Source organism: Camelus dromedarius, chromosome 21 (genome assembly GCF_036321535.1).
Source record: "Camelus dromedarius isolate mCamDro1 chromosome 21, mCamDro1.pat, whole genome shotgun sequence".
In the NCBI taxonomy this organism is placed as follows: domain Eukaryota; kingdom Metazoa; phylum Chordata; class Mammalia; order Artiodactyla; family Camelidae; genus Camelus; species Camelus dromedarius.
The window spans coordinates 15,586,737-15,608,656 of NC_087456.1; the positions used below are offsets into that span (position 1 = coordinate 15,586,737).

The following is a 21,920-nucleotide window of genomic DNA, read 5'->3' on the forward strand; positions in this document are numbered from 1 at the left end:
ATATGGACACCTGTCCCCCTCCCCAGGAGGTCGTGTTCCTGCACTTCCTGATCACTCAGCAGCCTGAGTGGCCTTGTGGGGCTTTGGAGGAAGCCCTGAGTCCCAAAATCAGAGAAGCACATGCCTGAAGTGCGACCCTGGCGGAGAGCATGGAGCTGTTCACCAGAACCACGCTGAAATCAAAGGGGCTCAGGGGACATGGCAAGGGGTAAAAAAGGATCTGCTACATAAAAAGTGCTTAGAAAAGTTCCTGGCACACAGAATGTGCTATATTAGTATTCAGTGCTGTGTTATTAACACTATACAAGCATCTGGTAGGTGAATGCACTAAGGACATTTTAAGGTCCCTTGTGAGTGGTATGACTTCCTGATTTTCCTTTTTATAAGGTTCGACTATACAGTGAAAAGTTCCATGTATGACTAAAAATATCCACATATGGTTGTGACACATGTAACGTTAACAGATACCACGAGGTGCGTCATTTACCTTGGACCAGACGATAGATGGTTTGGGAATTCCGCTTGCTTTGCATGGTAAAGTTACTGGAATGCCTTCAATTGTACTCAGTATCTGCTGTCCATGCTGAATGGTCGGCAGAACTGGGAAAGGAAGCAATATGCAGAATCTGAGCACCCGTCCTTCCGTTTAGCTTCATATGTTTAAAGTTGAACATTTTCAGGATACATCAAATATCTGTAAAAACTAGTTAAGAGTCAAACTTTTCTGATAGAAATGTAGGGTAACTTGTAAGGAAGTGTAAGAAAGTAAATACAATAGTCTGAAGAATTTAATAAAACAATTAAAATCAAGTTGTAAGTTATGTGTAATGAGGTGACTTTCCTAACAAAAATATGAGAGGACTGAAGAAAATTCATTTTTTCCCTGAAAACTCAGGATAGAATTACATCCTGAGAGTTATACATCTAATATGTACATTCCACCATTGTCCGTTATTCCTTAAGCTGCAGTCAGCTGACTCAAGCTCACCTCCAGAGAACCGGACTGTTGAGCCCAACACACTCAATATCTGTCTGTACATATGAATCACTCAGTGAGCTGCTAACCTCCAAAATAGAATCTGTTTTCTTAAAAGGAATTCAGCAGTAAAACTTGAAAAGGTCTTAGGAGTTTACATTTAAAAGTCCAAAATATAGGATTCTAAGTATCTTTCACTAAGAAGAATAAAACACGTTTTGACTTTAGAAAGTGACTGAAGGATTACCATTATATGAGTAGAAGTGAAAGGAAAGGGAAGACTGTTAATCATTCCATTCTGTGTATCTCTGTTAATCATAATCAACTTACATACATAAAATTAATTATCAATACTCAATGCCCTCAGAAGAATGAATTCGATTAAAGAAGCTCAGCTCCCACGCCTGAAAGTTCCTAACATAGTGCGAGGAATACAATAAAAGGCCAACATGTATCAGGCATTTCCTTTCCTTCCCTTCCCCAGAAATACCAGAATGGAGCTGCTCCTTTTAGGTAGTTAGGTAAGTGGGGACACCCGGAGATAAGGTGGAGGAGAGGGAGGATGGTGCGGAAGATGCGTTATGCCCACCTCCAAGCATAAAGGGACTTCACTTCTTCTAAATGTGTGTCAGCACGAAACCGATTAAAACCCGACAGCCATGACTGCATGGTAGCAGAAAGGACTTAACCAGACCTGATCCAGTTCATTTTAATATAATTAACACTGTGGTGTAGGCCTCCTGCCCTACCTTGGGTTTTTCTGTGTACACCATGGGTAAGGACATGAGCAAAAGGGGCCAAACATGACTACGCATACCTGGGACAAGAGCTGTCAATCAATCAAAATACCACCTGCAAGCGAGGGTATAAGAGAAAGTGGAGACCAGAATTGCTGTTTTTTCTCCCTTGGATCAGCCCACCTCCCTGTTCTTGGAGGGGTACTTTCCCTTTTTTAACTAAATCTTTAAAAATCTTTCGCTACATAATGCACTGTCTCCTGTCTGTAAATCTTGTTATTTCAGGTAAGACAAAAACTGGGGTCTTTTTGGGGTAACCCTCCCAAGTGCTCAAGCACTGGGTCTTTTGTCCTTAAGTCAAATTTCTCTAGAATTATCCCAGCTACCCTGGAGAAGTTTGTCAGACGAGATACCAGAGATCTCAGTGCAACAACTTCCTTTCAAAGGCTTAGATTAGCTTTACTACAGACTTGCATTTTCCTAAGGCTGGGCTTATTCTTTGGATAACACCTTCTTAAAGAACTGGCAGCAAATTCCCAGCCCCAGACAAGAATGTCAGGCTACTCTCCAAAGCAAGAAATTTAATTTCCAGAATCATCATGGAATAGTCAACTTTCAGCTTTGCTGTCATTTTGTGGCAACATGGAATAAGCCATTTTCTTAACAGCATACTGAGTTTGATAGCTATGTAGGCAAGTCGAAAAATTTAGGCAACAGTTTTCAAATCTGATGACACTGGAGTACGGAAGAGCCGTTTCCTTCCCGAGGGTCAACCTACATACCAAATCAACATGACAACTGAATGGTCTGTCATTTTAATTTGCACTTACAGTCGCATTCATTAATTCAATTCTTTTAAGAACTGGTTGAGAGCCTTTAATAAATATTCTTAAAAGTGGAGAGGCAGATGGATGAAATTAGCATAAACACAGAAGTATAGAGAAGTTGTGGTATTGCATCAGATCCCATTCAAAGACAAATCTGGCTTAGTTTATTTAGTTCACATCAAACAACTGGGTTAATTTTTCTCAGCCTTACTGACTAAATCAGTTATTCATTTTGGACTAAGGTGGATGAAACAGTATTGTGACATGACCTTTTAACTGTTAATTGTTAAATTTTTTTGTAATCTTGATAAACCACATCATTGGTTTGTCTGTCTTCCCCACACTCCTCGGGTCTGGCAGGTATCACAACTAAGCCTGTCACTCACCCAACTGAAAATTTACATCAGACGCCTGCTCAACACAATATTCTAGGCAGTTGCTAGATGCTGAAGGGAGATGACACCAGTGCATTTCTACACTAGATTCTCAAACCAGTCCAAAAATACCCTCTGGGAAATGAATGAACTGATCTTCTTTAAGAATAGTTAAATGCAACTATATCCAACCTGGCATTTTGTAGACTCTTTTAGACTAAAACTAGTTCAGTATTACTTTAGTATTTCTTCAAAAATATCTCATGTAATGTTGGAGGAGATTGGCACAAGACTGGTATAAGACAGAGGGCAGAAGAGGCTATTTATTTACAATGAGGAGCAGACTTTAAAAAGAACATGACATGCATTCACTGAAAATTTCAACAGACCAAGCAAAATTTGGAAATTATGAGATTCTCCAAAAAGACTGAATCAACTACTAAAAATAAATGTTCTGTTCTACTTTCATCCCTGCACACAGAACTAATTTTTAATAACCACACTTTAAAAATGCAATGTTGCAAAGTCTTTAAAGGAAATATACAACAAAAAAAGTTATGACAATTTCTTCCACTATGAAGCTATCACTTATTTACTGAGATATAAAAAGCTGGTAATGGTTACTCATGAATGGAAAAAAGATAGCTTCTGGATTTTCTTATTTGTGACCTTTAAGTAATTTAACATGCAAAAAGATTGTTTGGAGCACATGAGATAGCCTTTAGAAAAGTTTGGGTCATTTCTAGACAACATACAAAGGGGTCATTACTAAGGACTTGCTTGTTGCACAATCTGAAAAGAAAAGGCAGTTTTGAATGGTATAATAAGTTCATCCTGCCTGAAATTAAAATGTATTTTTAAACATAACTCTTTGAGAACTGAGTTCATTTTTATCAATTAAGAAATCACTTAACAAAAGCCCTTGGCCAGACTCAGTTGGTGACTCCCAGTAATGTTTTTTGTATAGACAGGAAATCTGGAAACAGCCTTGACAACATAAATATTGTCCAAAAATAAGGCTTTTTGTTAAGAATAACAATAAGGAAAGATATCTACTTCTTATAACTAGAGGAACAGAGTTACTCGGTTTAGAGATATAAACCCAGCCTTTGAACACGGTTTGGAAAGAATGATGACAGATATGCCTCTTACTGTGCACGTCCACAGTGGTAGTTTTGTTAATGGTTCCGGCAACGTTGCTGGCCACACAAGTATACTCGCCTCCATCCTGCAGGCGAACTCTTTCAATGTGGAGACTCCCATCACTGCGCACAGTGATGTAAGGATTTTGGACCAACTTGAAGGGAAAAATAGTCATTTTTAATTAAAAAAGCAATGCTGCATAAGCCAAAACCAGATCTGCTTTCTTTTCCAACTGGGTTATTAAACGTCTTATAAAATAATGAAATATTTTAACACCCTGCAGTGAAAAATGATGAGTATAAAATGTTAGCAGGGGTAGGATCAATGGTCTAAAAATTATACCAGCATCTGTCAGAGTTATGCACAGGCCAGAGAGGGAAAGAAACAGAGACACCACTTGCTTCACATTTCTGTAATCTTCATCATCACTCAGGACCCAAATTTCACTTTTACGTTTGGCTTAACTTGTTCTTTTTCAAGAAGACATTATTGCCACTTGCAAGGCGTTTGATATTTTTATTTTGGCAAATAAGCATCATTCAAGCTGAGGGAATATGACTTAATTTCAACACCCACCCTTTCAGTGACAGATACAAATATTAGAGAACAAGGTATAACACAGGAACTGCATCAGGGAAGGCGGATGACAATTTCTGTTAAGAATCATCACCTCTTACTCTGTACCATTCATGCATTTTGTTCAATCACAGGATAACTCAGCACTCACAAAGTATCACCCTATGTTATAAGGGCATTTATTATCGAGGTGCATTCATTTTTCTCAAGTTTTTATGCAAATATTTTTTACATTTTTATTTCATGGAATCAATTCACTTTTAATTGGCACTTCAAGAAGAGAGTGAATCTAAATACTCTGGAAAATGGAAGGAAAAAATGCTCTGAACTAGATGAAAATTTATTGCCGTAGATAGCATGTTTATAGAACAGTTTCATAGAACTGTGAACATTTTTCACATTCTTTCATAATCAAAAGTTATGCACTGAAAAACAATGACACAAAATAGAACCACATTTTTAAATAGTTCACAATAAAAGAATGTTTGAAGATAACAAATATTAATATATAAAATGAAACAACTTATGAGAATATTAACATTTTATTATGTCCTACAAAGGATATAAAATATTTCAATGTTATGAAAATAACTCCATACTTGCTTCAGTTTTTACATATTCTGAAGACTTCATTAGTTACATTGAATTTAATGCAAAATTATAAAAAATTATACCATTTGCTATTTCTCCATCATATTAATTCCAAAATAATAAAAACTGAGTAAGCATGTTAATACTGAAGAAAAGTTTTGATACACTTACAAAATATATTTTTGTATATTTATTACATGAAATTTTCAGTGGTTGGAATACATTGCCTCTTACTCAAGAAAACAAGGAATATGAATGCATGGATTTAAAATGGTCTTACCATGGCTGAATTCTTAACCCACTGACGTTCTGGAATGGGATTTCCAGCCAACAAAGCACAAGGCAGAGTAAGCTGCTGTCCCTCAATTACACTGGTCACGGAAGGGCTGATTCCAATGAGCGGAGCAACTGAGTCAGAGAGAGCACAGGCACTATCAACCCCGCATCACCCCAGAGCAATTCAAGCTCTGTTACAGGCCAACATGATTACTAATCATTCTATTAAAAGTTGAGTTTTCAAGAACAGGACTTTAAAATACACCTGGGCATGAACTGGAAGGTAGAGTAAAGGATCCTTCTATGCAGAGGGAATGGCAAGATAACAGATAAGAGCACCGAAGCAGAGAAGGTGAAGCAAAGTCTATGGCCTGAAAGGCCAGAAATGTCAAGCCAAGAAATCTGCAATGTATTCAAGAGACAAATGGAGAGTGACTGAAAGCATTCATAAACAGAAAAGTTGAAATCATCTAAATCATTTTCAGGAAATATTAATCTGAGACCTTATTGGACAAGGGGAAACTGGAAGGGATGAGATTAGTGAGGAATTTGTCATAAGAGCTCAGGCAAATGAAATGAGATGGACTCTCTCAGATGGAATGGTAAAGAAATAGTGTAGACATGCTCTTTCCTAGAAATAAATTTTACATAAATCAAAGCAAAATCTCTAAGAGAGTCATCCTGGAAAACTAAAATATATGTAGATGAATAAAGAAAGATAAAGAAAATTTTATAGAAGTGTATTAATAAGAAACATGCACTGACAGATTCAAAAATAACAATGCTAAAATAATTTAAACAATGTAGTGCTAGTAAATAAATAGAATTCCAAGGAATAGATATAAGAATATAAATTGGTGCCATGATGTGACCAAGTGGTATTTTAACAGTGGGAGGAGAATACTGAATCAAAGATAATGAAACAAATGTCTTACCGCTTGGAAATGAAAGATTTTATATTCTTCATATCATACACAGAAATATTTCATGTGGACTAAAATGATAAATGTAAATAGGGTAACCAGAGAAGAACTCCACCACTCTAACATGGGTGTGTGCTCATATTTAGACTTACATCAATTTACTCCTTCATTTCTTCAAATGGAAGATAAGTTTCAAGTAGATGATCTCTAAGGTTATTTTCAGTTCTAACATCATGAAATAGGAAATAGGGTGGGGGGAAGGAAGGAAGGCTAATCAAATGTTTATCTTTTTTTTTTTTTTAAGACCCAAGCAAGAGATGAGGTAGTAAGAGAAATCTGATGGTTTTTAAGAGTATGGTGTCTAAACACATAATCAATCTTACCAAGTCCTGTCACTGTTACTGTTGTCTGGGACTGGATCTTTCCAAACTGGTTTTCAGCTTCACAAATATAGGTTCCTTTATCACTTGCCCACAAGTCTAAAAAGAAGAGATCATTTACTCATTCAACACCACTTATGGAGCATTTACTACATGCCAGGCACAGTGTGGAGATCTGTGGGTGGAAAATACAGTACTGCCTTCAAGGGGTTCCCATTCTGGGGGCGAGACACATAAAGAAATCAACAATCATACCACAGGGTGACCAGTGCTATAATTTGAGTTTCAAACAATGAGCTATGGGAGCACAGAGATAAAAGTGGCTGATGGCATGTGGCAGAGGTGGAGAAGGATTCACATAGGAGGTTAATATCTGAGCTGTACCTTGAACAGCAGGTAGAGTAGAGGAAGGGCAGTCCAAACCTAACAGGCTGCAAAGACAAAAGCATGACTTGAAAAATCACGGTCTGTTCAAAGAATGGAAAGCTGCACCACCAACGGATGCCACACCACCACCCTGAGGGCATTTTGGAGGTTTGCAGGGGAGATTGTTTTCATGGGTTCAGTGATCCAGGGAGTCTAATTGGCATTTGATGGGCAAAAATTAGGGAGGCAATACATGGGGGTGGATTCACAAAAGGAACAACGTCCCAAATTCAGCAAGACTTTTGAAGGTCCCACTGATAATTCATGGATTTGGTGACTTTAAACATAATTATCTGAGCCTACATCCTAATTCTGCGTAAGTGGAAGAAAGAAAGAACTTTAGCAAGTACTGCCCACCATTTGAGAACATCACTTCACCAAACTGGAAGCTTTGTATCGTCCATCGCATATTTCTGTATCAGTCTTCATTTTAGCTGTCAAGTTCATAGTGACATACATAAACATGGATGCACACTGTGTGAACACTGCAGAGTATTTATCTACTGAAATACACTTTATTTTTAATAAACATTGCTTTCCTTCATTTTCCTTTGTACTACTTTTTGTATATTAAAATAATTTTATTACAGAAATTGATCAAATTTGTAATTTTTCTCAGAAAAATTAAAAGGATATTTACAAAACATTTTAAATTAAAGAGCATGTTGGGGACCAGGGCAAGGACTGCTGGGTTACAGATTGTGTGGGTGAAATCAGGGGCCTGAAGATGATGAGACAGCTTTTGTTGCCTTATAGTGTAGTTTTATCTTGTGAGCAACTGGGGAGTCAAGAGAAGATTTTAAACAGAAGAATGACTGTCTTTGCAAATATCTTAACTAAAATAAGCACAATTTAATCTACAGGTAAGACTTTGATAGAGAAAAATATAGCTTTCCATTATGAGTAAGTGCCATACCATCTCAAATAAAGAGCAATGACAAAGTTTCTACTCCTCTGTTAACCATATGCATGTAACTGCAGGATTCCATCTGGTAAACAGACAGCATCCACTCTCAAAATTAGGAGATACTCATTTGCCAAGGAAAAGTCAGCAAATCAGCTGCTTCGTAAGTTATACACTGTTTCTAAGCAAGAAAGTTTTCCTATTCTCAACTGTGGCTAATTTGTCTAGAAATGCAAAATACCACTGAGAACTAATTTCTAATCACTAGCTTCCCTTTAGAAGATTGAATTGGGACAACTGGGCAGCCATCGGTCAATACACTGCCCTCTTTTATTCTCCCTTTTGTGCCATTTCTGCTAACTGATTTGTTTTCAGGTCTCATTTGTTTCCCTCTGGGCTGTTCCTCGTCACCACCGTCACCCTACCTGTATAGCTGTGTGACCCTCCCTGCTCGTCCACTCTCCTCCTGTCCTGCAGAGGAGTTGTTCTGAAACAGTACTTTCACATGTTTTCTTCCTGCCTGCGAAGCTTGGGTTGGGGAGTCTATTTGCTACCTCACCAACTACATTTCATCACCTGCACATTTCAGGTCCGGTACAATCTGATCCAATCTAATGAGTAATTCCTGGTAGGAACTTTCACGGTTTCCCACTCAGACAGTAGATAGTAAAATGCCTGAGTGAGGAACCCCATATTTGACTTGTTTTCTCTACAGAGCTGAGCACAGAGCTGAATACTTAAGCCCTTGTAATTAGCGAATTTAATTTGTATTTCAAAGTTTAAGTGGCCGATATACACATAATATTATTAGTAAACATGAAAATCACTTACTGGGGGCTTTCTACCAAATACCCTAAAATGCAATTTTTTAAAAAAAGTCAATCATCTGAATGTTTTTACTCCTCTGGTGCCACTATCCAAATACTGTTAACCTCATTTGAAAAAAGTACTAAATGTTTACAAATATCTGAATGTTTAATAGCTTACAGGTAAAATTTTGAGATGATGGAATATTTGCCTTGTTTAAAAATGTTCTGCTCCAGATAGATACAGCTTTTAATAAAAGTCTTCATACTGTGTAGGGTCCCTACGCATGTGGTTATGTATTCTTGGCCAAAAATAATTAATAACTACTAGTAATATTTTACCTCTTTATACAACAGGTGGTACAAAAGTCAATAAAATATGATTACGTATCCACCTAGAGGCCCAAACCACCCTATTCACAATAAGAAACAGTGAGATACAAAGAAGTCATGTTGTTTCATAAGCCTTTTATGAGAGTAATAACATAAAGTTGAATAAAATCTTAGTCATTTATGACAATTCCCAGGTATGAGTTCAGATTATTTTAAAATGAAATTCACAAACACAAAATGTGTTGGCAAGATTAATTCAGTATTTTAAACACAGCAGCACCTATGCATAAAAATGTATAATTTTATGTGCGTATTTGTATAAAGTATATTTCCTTTAACCTACTTGAAATAAAGAGAGCTCCTGTTCTTAGTTGGCTGATGGAACTCACTGAAAAGGGTCTTGAGAAGATGGGCATATTGTCTAATCTTCGCCATTTAATCTTTGGTTCTGGATAACCTTGGACATAGCAAGGTAATGTCACATTTGAGCCAATTTCCACAGACACATCTGCAGGTTCCTGTATGAAGACTGGAGGTGCTGGAAGAGAGTTAAAGTGAAAAAAAAAAAAAAAAAAAAAAAAAGGTAATCGGTATAGTACACTAGGACAATAAATATAAAACTAATTATTAAACTGTCAGCAAATTGAATTTGAATCAAATAATTGTTCAAATAATACTATACAGATACCCTTTAAGTATTCCTGTTTGCTACTGAAATAGCAGATTTTTAAAAAAAAAAATAAATGAATAGAGGTACAAAGAACTTCACCTGTTTCCTTCAAGCGGAAAGAGTGGGAATTTAAATCAAGATTGCCTTAACTAAAGAGAATCTTTCATTCTAGGAATTTTTCAATTTTAGTTGATGCCACACTCCTCAACTCTTCAAACTTTCTTATAAATAAGTTTGCTCTGCAAAGAAATACATTTTACACTTTCCAAAACTTACTCCTTTTGGGTGAATTTGTATATAAAAAAATTTGTATGAGAGTCATTCAACAGATCACTATACAACAAACTAACAGTATTTAACCTTAAATTATATTCTTGTTGTATATCACATTCTTGCTTCTAAACATCTTTCACATTTTTTTTTACATTTTTGAGTTAAAGAAATTTAAGCTTGAGAATCAGTAACACAAATTAACAGAACAGTATTTGACAAATGGAGAGTAGAGAGTGATTAATCTCAGAGATTAGGATGCTGAAATTATAAAATGATAGATAAAAAGGCTAGAGTTATCTACATAATTCAGGCAACCCCAGCAGCCAAGAGGGAAAATTAGAAATACATCAGAGGCATATCTTGGAAAACACAGGAAAGCAATATAGAGAAGATGCTGTCAGCAAGCCCACAGAGATGAGCCTCGCAATATGCCCCACAGAACTTCTGAGTAATGATGTCTGAGGCACCAGGCGTAGGGTACTGTCAGAGATAATGGATGAAACCTGTTCATGTAGGGCTCTAAGTACCCTAGGAAGGTATCTTTTTTTTTTAACTTTTTTTTATTGATTTATAATCATTTTACAATGTGTCAAATTCCAGTGTAGCGCACAATTTTTCAGTTATACATGAACATATATATATTCACTGTCACATTTTTTTCACTGTGAGCTACCACAAGATCTTGTATATATTTCCCTGTGCTATACAGTATAATCTTGTTTATCTATTCTACATTTTGAAATTCCAGTCTATCCCTTCCCACCTCCTGCCCCCTTGGCAACCACAAGTTTGTATTCTGTCTATGAGTATGTTTCTGTTTTGTATTTATGTTTTTTTTTTTTTTAGATTCCACATATGAGTGATCTCATATGGTATTTTTCTTTCTCTTTCTGGCTTACTTCACTTAGAATGACATTCTCCAGGAGCATCCACGTTGCTGCAAATGGCGTTATGTTGTCGGTTTTTATGGCTGAATAGTATTCCATTGTATAAATATACCACATCTTCTTTATAGGAAGGTCTCCTTGATAACGTTAACATTAAACACTGGATAGGAATTACAATAACCATCACTTACACAGTCAGGGATTGTGATAAGTGCTCTCCATTAATTATCACACTTAATCTTCACACTATCTCTATGAATAATAACATTATTGTTATTACTCTAATTGTATAGAGGGAAAAACAGAGACACAAATGGTTAATTTGCTGTCACGTGGAGATGAACAGAAGTGGGATTGAAAATTGGGACTCCAGAGTCACAGTTCTTTGTCATTTGATCAGCCTCCCCTTTTTGATGGGTTCTTATCACTGCTCATATTCAAGCTGGTCATCAGGTTTATAAAGATGGGTGTGGAGATCACCTCTTTCCCTCGTCATGTGAGTTCTGGGACTTGGATGTACAGCTGTCTCCCAAGCAGCACTGGTGCCTTATTAACCTGGGCTAACGGACCTCCTTTAACGTTGCATTATTATTGCATAATAACTTCCACTATTTTCCTACTCAGATCCTATTCTCTGGACAATCAAAACTCCTTACTCTTCTCCAAACAAGGGCTGACCTTTCTCACATCAGCACCTATGTTACCACCATCCCCTTCAAATGCGATGTCTGCTGTTGATCTCTGCCTAGTTAAGTAGCGACAACTCTTTAATGCAGTTCAAAAGGCCCTTCCTCAATGCCATCTCTTACCTTCCTAAATGGATATTTCTTCCCCCTCTGAGGTTTCAAAGAACCCACTCTGTAGCAGTCTCCATGGCAATGGGTACATTCATCCTCTTATTAGACTGTATGTTTAACTTTCCCCAGAGAATTTATATGCAACTGTATTTTTAACTTTTATAGCAACTAACATAGTACTTTGTACTTTGTGCATTATACATGATTGCTAGATATTTGTGAATGACTGACTCAACATTAAAACACTTCAACAATAACCCAGTATGTGTGTATCTTTGTGTATGTGTGAAGATAAGTATATATGATAATAACATTGATCCAGTACATTTGAACTTGCATTTTTGAAAAAACATGGCAGTTTCAGAAGCCCTCTTGTTTGTTTATTGATACTATGTAAAATAAAATTAAGTTAGATACTGTAATTGAGCAATGTTTAAAAAAAAGGAGTGTATCTGGGTTAGATTTCTCATCCATCCATTATGTGAATTTGACGAATAAAAATAATAGGCAAAATAAAACATTTTAAAAATAGCTTATAAAGCAGCTCACTGCTTCTCCTAGGTGTGTAAGGCCTGGTTACTTTTCCCTGGAGTGATACTAGTCATTTATTCTAGAGCCAGCTGCTTGTCTGAAAAATAGAGGAATCACAAGTCTCAGGTCATGTTAGGCTCAGAGTATGAACAGGTGGACACTGCAGATGGGACAGAAAATAAATTCCAGAAGAACAGAAAAGATATGCAGAAGGCTGGGATTGATCAAGTATCTGGGAGAAAACCAAGCTTAGTAACACAGTAGAACACAGCCATCAGTGAAAACGGAGACAAAGTAGAATTTTCAGAACTAAGAAAGCCAAGAAAAAACTGGATTTAAAAAGGATAAGTGAAGGTCAAGTTGTGCCCATAAAGCTCAACTGAGATGGGAAAAGTCACCTGGGGTGAAGAAGCTTTGGGAACACCGTCAGGCACAAGACAAGCATAAGGTCACAGAATGTATGTACGGGCCCCAGAAAACAAGGCAAATGAGAGTAGCAGGCACTAGGTAAGCAGCCAAGACAGCACCAATGACAAGCAAATCTCAAAAGGAAGCAGCTCCTACCTCAAGCCAAGAAGACTTTTAAGTACTTCCTATTCCAGAGTGTGGCCAATTCATACTCCAAGTGAATTACACTAGGTGGATGGTAAAGAGATTAACAAAAAACCAGGGGGAAAGGAAGCAGAAGCGATTATAGTACAAACATGGAACATGTATAGAGGAGTTGCTTCGAGAAGTAGCTTAGGAAAGTTACAGCCCACCAGGTGGTTTCCAATAGCAGCTCCACTATTTCTTAGTCTATAAACCTGGAAAAATTATTTTACCTCCCCCAGTCTAAATGTTCCCATGAACAAAAGGAGGATAAATAATAAGTCCTAGTTCATGTTAAAAAAGAGAATATTTATCAATCATTTCTCGTGTGGTCATCACTCAAATACTAACTATCAATGATCAGGAATATTATATAGTTAATTTATTAAATCATAGTTCTGGAATTCAACATAGCTACTGTTAGTTTCAATTTTGGCTCCTGCAGAGAGTCTGTCAGGATTATGCTGAATCCTCTGTGATCCCCTAAATATCTGTGTGCACCCTGAGGACTGCACAGGGTTAATGCAAGGTACAGCTTTGCTGTCACAGGTGATTTGCCTGTGTGCACACATTATTTGGGAAATATGAAAGTTACCAACAGATTGACCATCTCACTCTAAAACATAGTCCGTAAAATTATTCCAGTTTCTTTAGTGATCATTAAATCTACCTCCGCTGTGGCAACTCTTGCATTATATTAGTCAAACTGAGAAGTTCTTTCCTGAAATGGCTGAGCACCTGGTTTTGGTTCTACCAAACCACAACACAGTCTAAGCCTAAAACACCGCCCTCTGTGGTGTGGACTACTACAAATAAACTCACTGCCAACTTTGTGTCTGACGTAGCCAATCCCCCGCTTTTCCAAATGACTGTAATTCACTACCTCTTTTAAAAAAGGATGAAACGTCTTGGTAACATTCCCTGAACATTGACCTGAAATGTCCAGAACTTAAAGCCATGAAAATGAGAAACAGGAAACAGGAGACTCACTACAAGAAGCTAAGCCTCAAGATTAATATTAAACAGACTTTTTGTTATTATTTTTAATCTAGTATTGTTTATGTGAAGTAACAGGCCCACAAAAAAACAGTCTGAAAGTGCAACTGGTTACATGACATGGATAAAAGCATGGTTTTCTTCCTAAGTCATAATCTACTTAAATTTATGTCCAAGAGTTTTGGAACTGAAATGAATAATTTTATGCACTAATAGTAGAACTTAAATCGTACTTTTTAAATAAAAAGCCCCTTCAAAAAAGTCAAGTTGAAATAGTGACTGTTAAAAACACAATGCTTAATCTTAAAAGCTGTGCCACCATTGTATGTGCATTTCTGTATTATTTTTCGAAACTCAAAGAACCAAAATGACCACTCACTGGGTAAAGTTAACGTTCCCCCATCTGATACATGTCCCATTAAGTATTTCAGAGGAAGAGCAGTGACCACGGACACACTGAGTGCACGTGGGTCATCAAGTCTCATTTCACCTTTACAACCAACCTATCAGGTAGTTACTATTAAAAGTCAGGCAGAAAACCCAGCCTCTCTCTAGAGCCCATTCTCCTACCCACTATATAAATTCTGGGGAAAATGTGTGTTTTTCGCTTGTTTGCTTTTAAATCTAAACACAATCATCACAATCATCACTGTGACTGTGATTTTCATGGTTCTTGGCGGTTACTTTGTCTGCTAGAATGTGTAACAATAGTTTTATGCGGACGGAAAAGTCTCATCAAATTTTGTGAGCTACAACGATCAGGATTCTAATGGTGAATAAGGAAATAGTTAAGGCCTAAGAGAAACATGAATGGCACTGGTGTTAATATTAAGTTATCTGGCAACTGTTCATAATGATCAAGGTTACAGTAAGCAAACAATTGAGTTTATGTAAGTAGTTCCACCAGGACAACTACTGGAATAGAAGTTATGAAAGCTATTCTTTTAGAGAGGTTCATAGAGCAAGAAGATTTTGAATATGAGTGAAGAAAAAATTGACAGCAAGGAATACGGAATAAATACAAAACGTCTGCTAGAATGTTTCCTAATTTACCCCACGTCACTCCAGCACAGACAACTCTAATCCTTATATGGTTCTTCACTAATCAGAAGAGAGAACTTGGAAAGTCCAAAAGCTAAAAAAGATTATCAAGAAGGCAGTAAGTAAGCAAAGAAACATGTAAGATGTTTGGAATGTTTACAGTCTTGGAGGGGGTGAGGGTGTCATTCCTTTTTTGGCTGGGCTACTTCACACTAACTCTAGAGCTAGACAACTCCAAAAGAACACAGGGTAAATGGAAAGTATCTGTGCAGGAGAGAGGGAAACGCAGAGCCAGAACATGTTGAGAACTGAAACTCTGCATGTTTCTTGAAAACAAGAACTCTGTCTCTAACAGCCCTCTTCATTTGGGCCTTGAACTTCTAAAATCATTTCTTATGTTTTACACTCTGCTGGTAGATTCAGAGACCCTCCACCCAGAGATTTCAATCTTACTTCCAAGGCACTTCTCTTAATAACCAGAGGGTTTAGTCATGGTTCAAACACATCTTGCTGTGCGCTCGACATTCTACAGTGGTCTTTGTGGCTATTTCCAGCTTTGTTGATTCCACCCCAAGGGCATAATCACCAAGAATGTACAGTGTTCACCATACAGCTCAGGGGCATGGGGATCATAAAAGATCCCAGGAGGAAAAAAAAAAAACTTAGTTTATATGAAACAAAATTCTAAGCTAAGAAGGTCAAGATTTTCATTTAAAGAACTAAGACAATAGAGAGAAAATATTTTGTGTTACTCTATTATAAATAAAAAATGCATTTTCTTTGTAGTTCCTAACTTTTGTTGAAAAAACAAAAGCCAGCTTTGGCGTGAAAATCATCACATAAATGAAAATACAATTTAACGAAATGTCATACTTTATCAATTTAAGTGATGCAAACATTTGACATATCTGTTAAAATGAAGCTGCCAGGGTTCTTTTCCACACAAAACAAGCTCTGTTTTATTTCATGCGTTACCACATGGTGTAATTTTATTTTTTAAGAAACATGAGATGGAGAGACAAAGAAGGAGGGGAGGACCAAACTTCCCAAGTAATCCCACTGAAGCTGTCAAGCACAAGCTGTATCATTCACATTTCAAATGACATTTATCTGTGGTTAGGATTTTATTTTATACACAGTGGAGTCACTGCTAGTGAACTAAAAAAAAAAAAAAAAAAAAAAAAGGAAAAGCACAATCTGCTATCTTTGCTGTCATCAACATCTTCAAATTATGGTCTAGGGCCAAAGTCTAATTTTTGACCTCCAGATGTTATACTTAGGAATTTGGTGTCAGAATGGATGAGTCCTGATAGGAAATGTCTGGCAACAGGTGGTACATCAGTCAAGCTTACAGACTCTGAAATCCAACAACCTGGGTTCAAATATCCAGGATCTGGCCCCCACAGCCCTGGGACCCTGGTCAAGTCGCTTAGCCTTTGTAAGCTTCCATTTCCTTACCTACATAATGGAGAAAATTATTGTAGCTTCCTCTCAGGTTTGGTATGAGGATAGCACAGTGCATGGTACCCAGCACTTGGTCAATGCTGACTACCATCATTACATTCATAATCTGAAATTCTAACTCTCATCTTGCCATTCTGACAAATGTCTCTGCCAAATGTTTCAAACTTATAAGCATGACCAAATACCAGGTCAATTTCAAAACAAACTTGTCTATCAGAGCTAGGATGCTTACAGCCAACGTCCAGAGTTATCCTGCCAGTTGCTCTTCCAGCATCATTGACAGCAACACATGTATAATCACCAGCATCCAGATCTTGAGTTTCTTGAATCTTCAAAAGTCCCAAGAGGGGGTCAATAATGAGAAATGTTGAGGGTCTCAGCTCAAGATCCCCTAAGTCAAAACAAGGGGAGAACATTAAGCACTAAAGTGTTTACCTAGTTGGCTACTGATTTGATTTCAAAACTTTTGAAGATAATTGATTGTCAAGTTTTTAAATACCAGTATCTGGCACAATGCAGCACTTAAACAATGTTTATGCAATGGAAGAATAGTGTTTCATGGTGATGAGTTGATTTATTAGTCTGTATATTTCAATGGGCTAACCTACAGCCAAACATCAGACCCTAAATGAACTACATACTAATATTTCCCATTGTGTGTGTACCTAAATAAGAACAAACTCTGAGGCTATGCTAGGGGACTGGGAAAGAGTGGCAGCTGTCATTGTGGCCGTGTTAGGGAAGAAGGGAATGAGAAGTTGAAGGTGGAAAAGTTTTCTACTGTCTTTGTGGCAGGATGAATTTCAATTACCCAGGAAATGCTCTGGAGGCTATGGGTGTTCTTAGTTTGGCTAATTGGCCAGGTTTCTGGTTTGCTGAAGGCTCTCAGTTAGGTTTTGTCCTGTGAGAGGTAGTAGCTACCTTGTGAGGATTCTAAGGATGGCTGGGGAAGAAGGAACCACAGCTGGCTAGAGAGGGTACAGAAGAGCTTGTTGAGAGAACAGAAAAAATGGATGAGGAACCCCTGATGATGGCTAGAGAGGGGTGTCATTACTTAAGTCTCCCATGATACCACTATCAAGTCTGTATTACACATCAAAGTTCTGTAAATTGGAGTTACAGGTTTTGGGTAAGAAACAGGCAGGGGATGAATGTGTGTAGGATGGAACCAGCCACTGAGTGTGAGGGTAGAATGACCCAAGAAAGATCAGCTGTATCTGGGCTGCCTGCCCCTGCAGTACCTCAAGTCCCCTGAGAACCATTTCTACTTGAAGGCAGGCAATGCCTCAACACACCTGTAAGTCAGGTAAGCCTGTCCTTCCGCTTCTCTTCCTCCAGGATTTCTCCTCCTCTAAGAATGAAATTAACCAGGATGAGGAGTATCGTAAGAAATAGCAAATACTGATATTTAGTGCCATCTTAGTGTCCTTATCTTTTTTGTTTCTTTTCATAAAGGGTGATATCAAATTCTCTGTAGGGATCCTAAAAAATTCCAGAGGCGTAAGGGCTAGTGCTCTTAGGGTTTCACAGTATGCTGAGATGTCAAGTCTGAAGAGGCTCTCTCCAAAATGCCATATACTAACCTAGCCACGTGCCCTGGACCTGAGGACTGTAGAAGTAACTCCCTTAGCTTTTAACAGGCTAAATCCCCAGAGCTAGAAATTCTCCAGGACACTACATAAAGCACCACCCAACAGACTTGGGGCAACAAACAAACCATTCTCTTTTTGTTTTTATAATCTGGAGAGGAGAAGAGGTCAAAGGAGCCATAAATTTAAAAACACACAAAAAATTACATTACTGTCAGTGCCAAAAGTATTTTTCAGCATTCCAATATTTAAAACCTCAATCATCCTTTTAAGCTTGCTACTGCATACCACACGAGAATGAGAGGAGCAGCTAAAGCTGGGTCTGTGTGCCTCTGGGAAATTTTCATAAATAAAAGCAGATGATGTTGACATAAACTTTCCTCCCACTAAGGGAGGATGTGATGTGACCGAGCTGCTCATCAGGCATTAAAATGTTTGGACTAAAATGCATTTAGGTTTTTGGAATTTACTTCTCCCTCATTTCTTCTGTGTATGTCAGAGGACAGAACAGAATGAAAAGAAGATCCTTTTTGCCAGTAGCTTTTTTCAAAATAAAAAGGTTTAAAGAACAGCAGTGATGAAACAAAACATCAATTGGAAAACACTGGTTGTATCAAGTTTGAGTTTTGATCACATTTAGATTATCTCTCCTTTCTTGGTTTCTACTGGACAGTTAGTAATGAAATTATTGAGAAGCCATAGAGAAATACAAAACTTTGAGAGGAAAATGAAGTAGGGAGTATTTAGTTTTAATATTAGATAAGATTAGAAAAATGTTACACATACATAATAAAATATATAAACTTCCCTGACAATCTATTCTGGGATTTAACAATCATTTCCATTGAGGAGGGTTCTCCTTCTGCTGTGGTTCAATTCAACTCTGGCTCTGTGATCTAAGGACCGGCAGAGAGACCATCACTCATGGCATAAGACCCTGTAAATTGCTGATGGTTATTAGTTATTAAGTGGTTCTCCAAAATGTCTCAAGACCCTTTCACACTCTTTAAACACTACTGGGGACTTATCAGAGACTTTATGAGGATTTATTTATTTGTATTTAGCATTTTAGAAATTAAACTATAAAAAGTTAAAATATTATGTATTTATTTTACAATAACAAACTCATGACATTTTAATATAATAAACATATTTTATGAAATAATTTATTTCCCCAAACAAGAAAAAATTAGTGAGAAAACTGGCATTGTTTCACATTTTTGCCAATTTCTAGAATGTCTAGCTTAACAGAAGACAGCTGAGTGCTTATATTTGTTTCTGCGTTCACTCTGTTGGATACCACAGGTCAGACAGCCTCCAAAAACTCCCCTATACAGTCATGAGACCATGAGTGTAAAAAGACAAATAACATCTTGGTATTATTAGGCAAATAATTTTGATCTCATAGATTCCCAGAATTGTGGGGAACCCCCAGGGATTCCCCATGACCCTTTAACTACCATCAATCTAAAGAAATAAATCCAATTTCTTTAATACTTTACCAGAAATATCCTTTATATAACATTGTAATAGTGTCCTTGATTCTTCTTTGAACCCACTTTATGTTGCTCATTTCTAAAAATTAAAAATCGAAAATTGTGGCGGGCCTCCGTACTTAACGGAATTCCTTTTCTCGGATGATCTGAATGGAATATCCTTTATTAATAAATGGTGGTTGCCAGGGGCTGCCGGGCAGGGGACATGGGGAGTTGTTCAATAGGCATCAAGTTTCAATTACACAAAATGAATAAGTTCTAGAGACTGCCGTACAGCAGTGTCCAGAGTTACCAATACTGTGCTGTATACTTAAAAATTTGTTAAGAGGGTGAGCTTATGTGTTCCCACTATCATAAATTTAAAAATAAACAACCACTTTCTTTATTCAACCAGAACTGCCTGAAAGAAAGGGTATGAAGGAAAAGTTATTCTTGGGAGGGAAAGAACTCTTCTTCATCCCTATGGTTTCCACAAGGTAGGATTTTCCTAACCTGCTCGGTGTCTCATCCCCAGCAGAGGTGGGGAAGGCAGGTCAGCTGCCTCCTTCCCCTTTCTTTCTGGAGCCACCCTGTATGTAGAAGAGTTGGTCCCCTAGTTTTGCTCTTTATGATCCAGTCTCTGCTGATGGAGTAAATCGCCTGCCTGGGACTGGGAGAGTAAGCTGGCCCGACCCTGGGGCTCAGGGCAGCTCTGCAGATTGTTGTTGAACATCGGAGCAGATCCCCCAACATGGCCTGTCAGCGTTTAATGACCACATTCTAGCTCTGCTGGTTCATAACTCAGCCAGAGAAATGGGATATTATTTACTGGGCCCAATGAACTCCAGTGATGGACTGACTGACATCTAAAAAAAGAAATACTGCATCTATAACACCTTTTTGTTCTGGATTTGCTTAATTATGATGTGCATTTGTAACTCCTATCTATTTCATTTACAATTCAAAGATTTAAATGTTTTAAGTAGGAAAAATTAGTTTATGTTGACTGAAATACAACCGAAACCTATTTAAGAAACAAATCCAGAAATGCTTTCTTATCAGAGAAAAAACGTGATGACTAGAAATCATTTCACATGGAAAATTATGAAAATGACATTATCTCCTGGTTTCCCTCCCTGTTTTTGATTTGTGTCATTTAAAAGTATGTGTTTTCTACATAGAGCCTTTCTTTTTCACCTCATGTTCCCCAAGAGTTTGAACCCCAGCTGAATTCACGATTTTGTGATTATGACATCAACCCGTTGCTATGGGAATGTCTGTGATTTAACAAACAGAATCATAACAATAGTGCTTTGTACTATTTAGCATTTTTCATCTGAAGATTAGAGAGTATTTTGCAAACAGCATCTCCATAATCCTAGCAACCTCTTGTTAGGCTATTTGCGAAGTTTTCTTTCTCATAGAAGGGAAGAGCTGAGAGAGAAACAGAAGCAGGTCATTTTACACAAATACCTGCTGTCAGCCTCTGAGCCCGGACCAGGACCCAGCGGCATTCTCACCAAGGAGAAGCAGCACATCACTGTTCTTTATTACAGACTCATGGAGGCAGAATCTTTGTACCACAGAGACAGGCAGATAACTTCTGTACTTCATGCAAACACCTACCACGCATGATGAAGCTGAGCCCCAAATACACTTGTCTTTCAATAACAGATGTCATTCAACTGTCAGTGCCCATGTGTCTTTATTTGGGCACTTTATAGGAAATGTCCTGGAGAATCTAGAAAACTTTCTAATTGTGAGAGCCATTATCTCTAAGAAAAGTAAAGTGAAATCAGTGAAGCTATTTTAAACATGAACTGAGTATTCTTGGACAATTTTCTACAGGAAACAATCCTAAACTAACAAAGACAACGTTCAGCTGGATTAGCAAAGGCGAACTTTTCCTGCTTTGATTTTCACAGTCCTGTAATCCATACCAGATGTCAAACGCTGAAATTCAGAGTTCAGAGTTTTGAACTATCGTCTCTAGTGAGACCATAAACACATTTTATTGAGGCTGCTAAGTCACACAACACAACAAATTTTTAACAAATCATTTTTATCTGAAAGAGAAAACACAACTAAGCGAACTAGACATGAACACACTTAAGAAATGTACCTTTGAACCATTTAACTTGAGGTGGAGGAACTCCAGAGGTTTTACATTCCATGACCGTTGTATCCCCAAGGGCAACCAACAGCTCGCTCTGAACTACGATCAACTTTGGGGCTTCTGAAAACAACGAACAGGCAGATGGCTGACATACAGCACAATGCTACATGCACCTTGTTTATGTTTACTAAATGAACCAATTAAAAAAACTACTATTT

The 21,920-nt window shown here is 37.5% G+C and overlaps 1 protein-coding gene across 5 annotated transcripts in view; it reads right to left on the minus strand.

Annotated features, from left to right (window-relative positions):
* HMCN1 (hemicentin 1) overlaps window positions 1–21,920 on the minus strand; it is a 399,451-nt gene that overhangs the window by 189,472 nt on the left and 188,059 nt on the right. For all 5 annotated transcript variants that reach the window (XM_064477196.1, XM_031438568.2, XM_064477197.1 and 2 more), the window contains 7 exons: window positions 21,709–21,822; window positions 16,755–16,913; window positions 9,616–9,810; window positions 6,807–6,902; window positions 5,505–5,632; window positions 4,067–4,211; window positions 488–600 (listed from right to left, as the gene is read on the minus strand). In XM_064477196.1, the coding sequence (XP_064333266.1) occupies window positions 488–600; window positions 4,067–4,211; window positions 5,505–5,632; window positions 6,807–6,902; window positions 9,616–9,810; window positions 16,755–16,913; window positions 21,709–21,822 (950 nt within the window). The remainder of the gene's footprint in view (window positions 1–487; window positions 601–4,066; window positions 4,212–5,504; window positions 5,633–6,806; window positions 6,903–9,615; window positions 9,811–16,754; window positions 16,914–21,708; window positions 21,823–21,920) is intronic.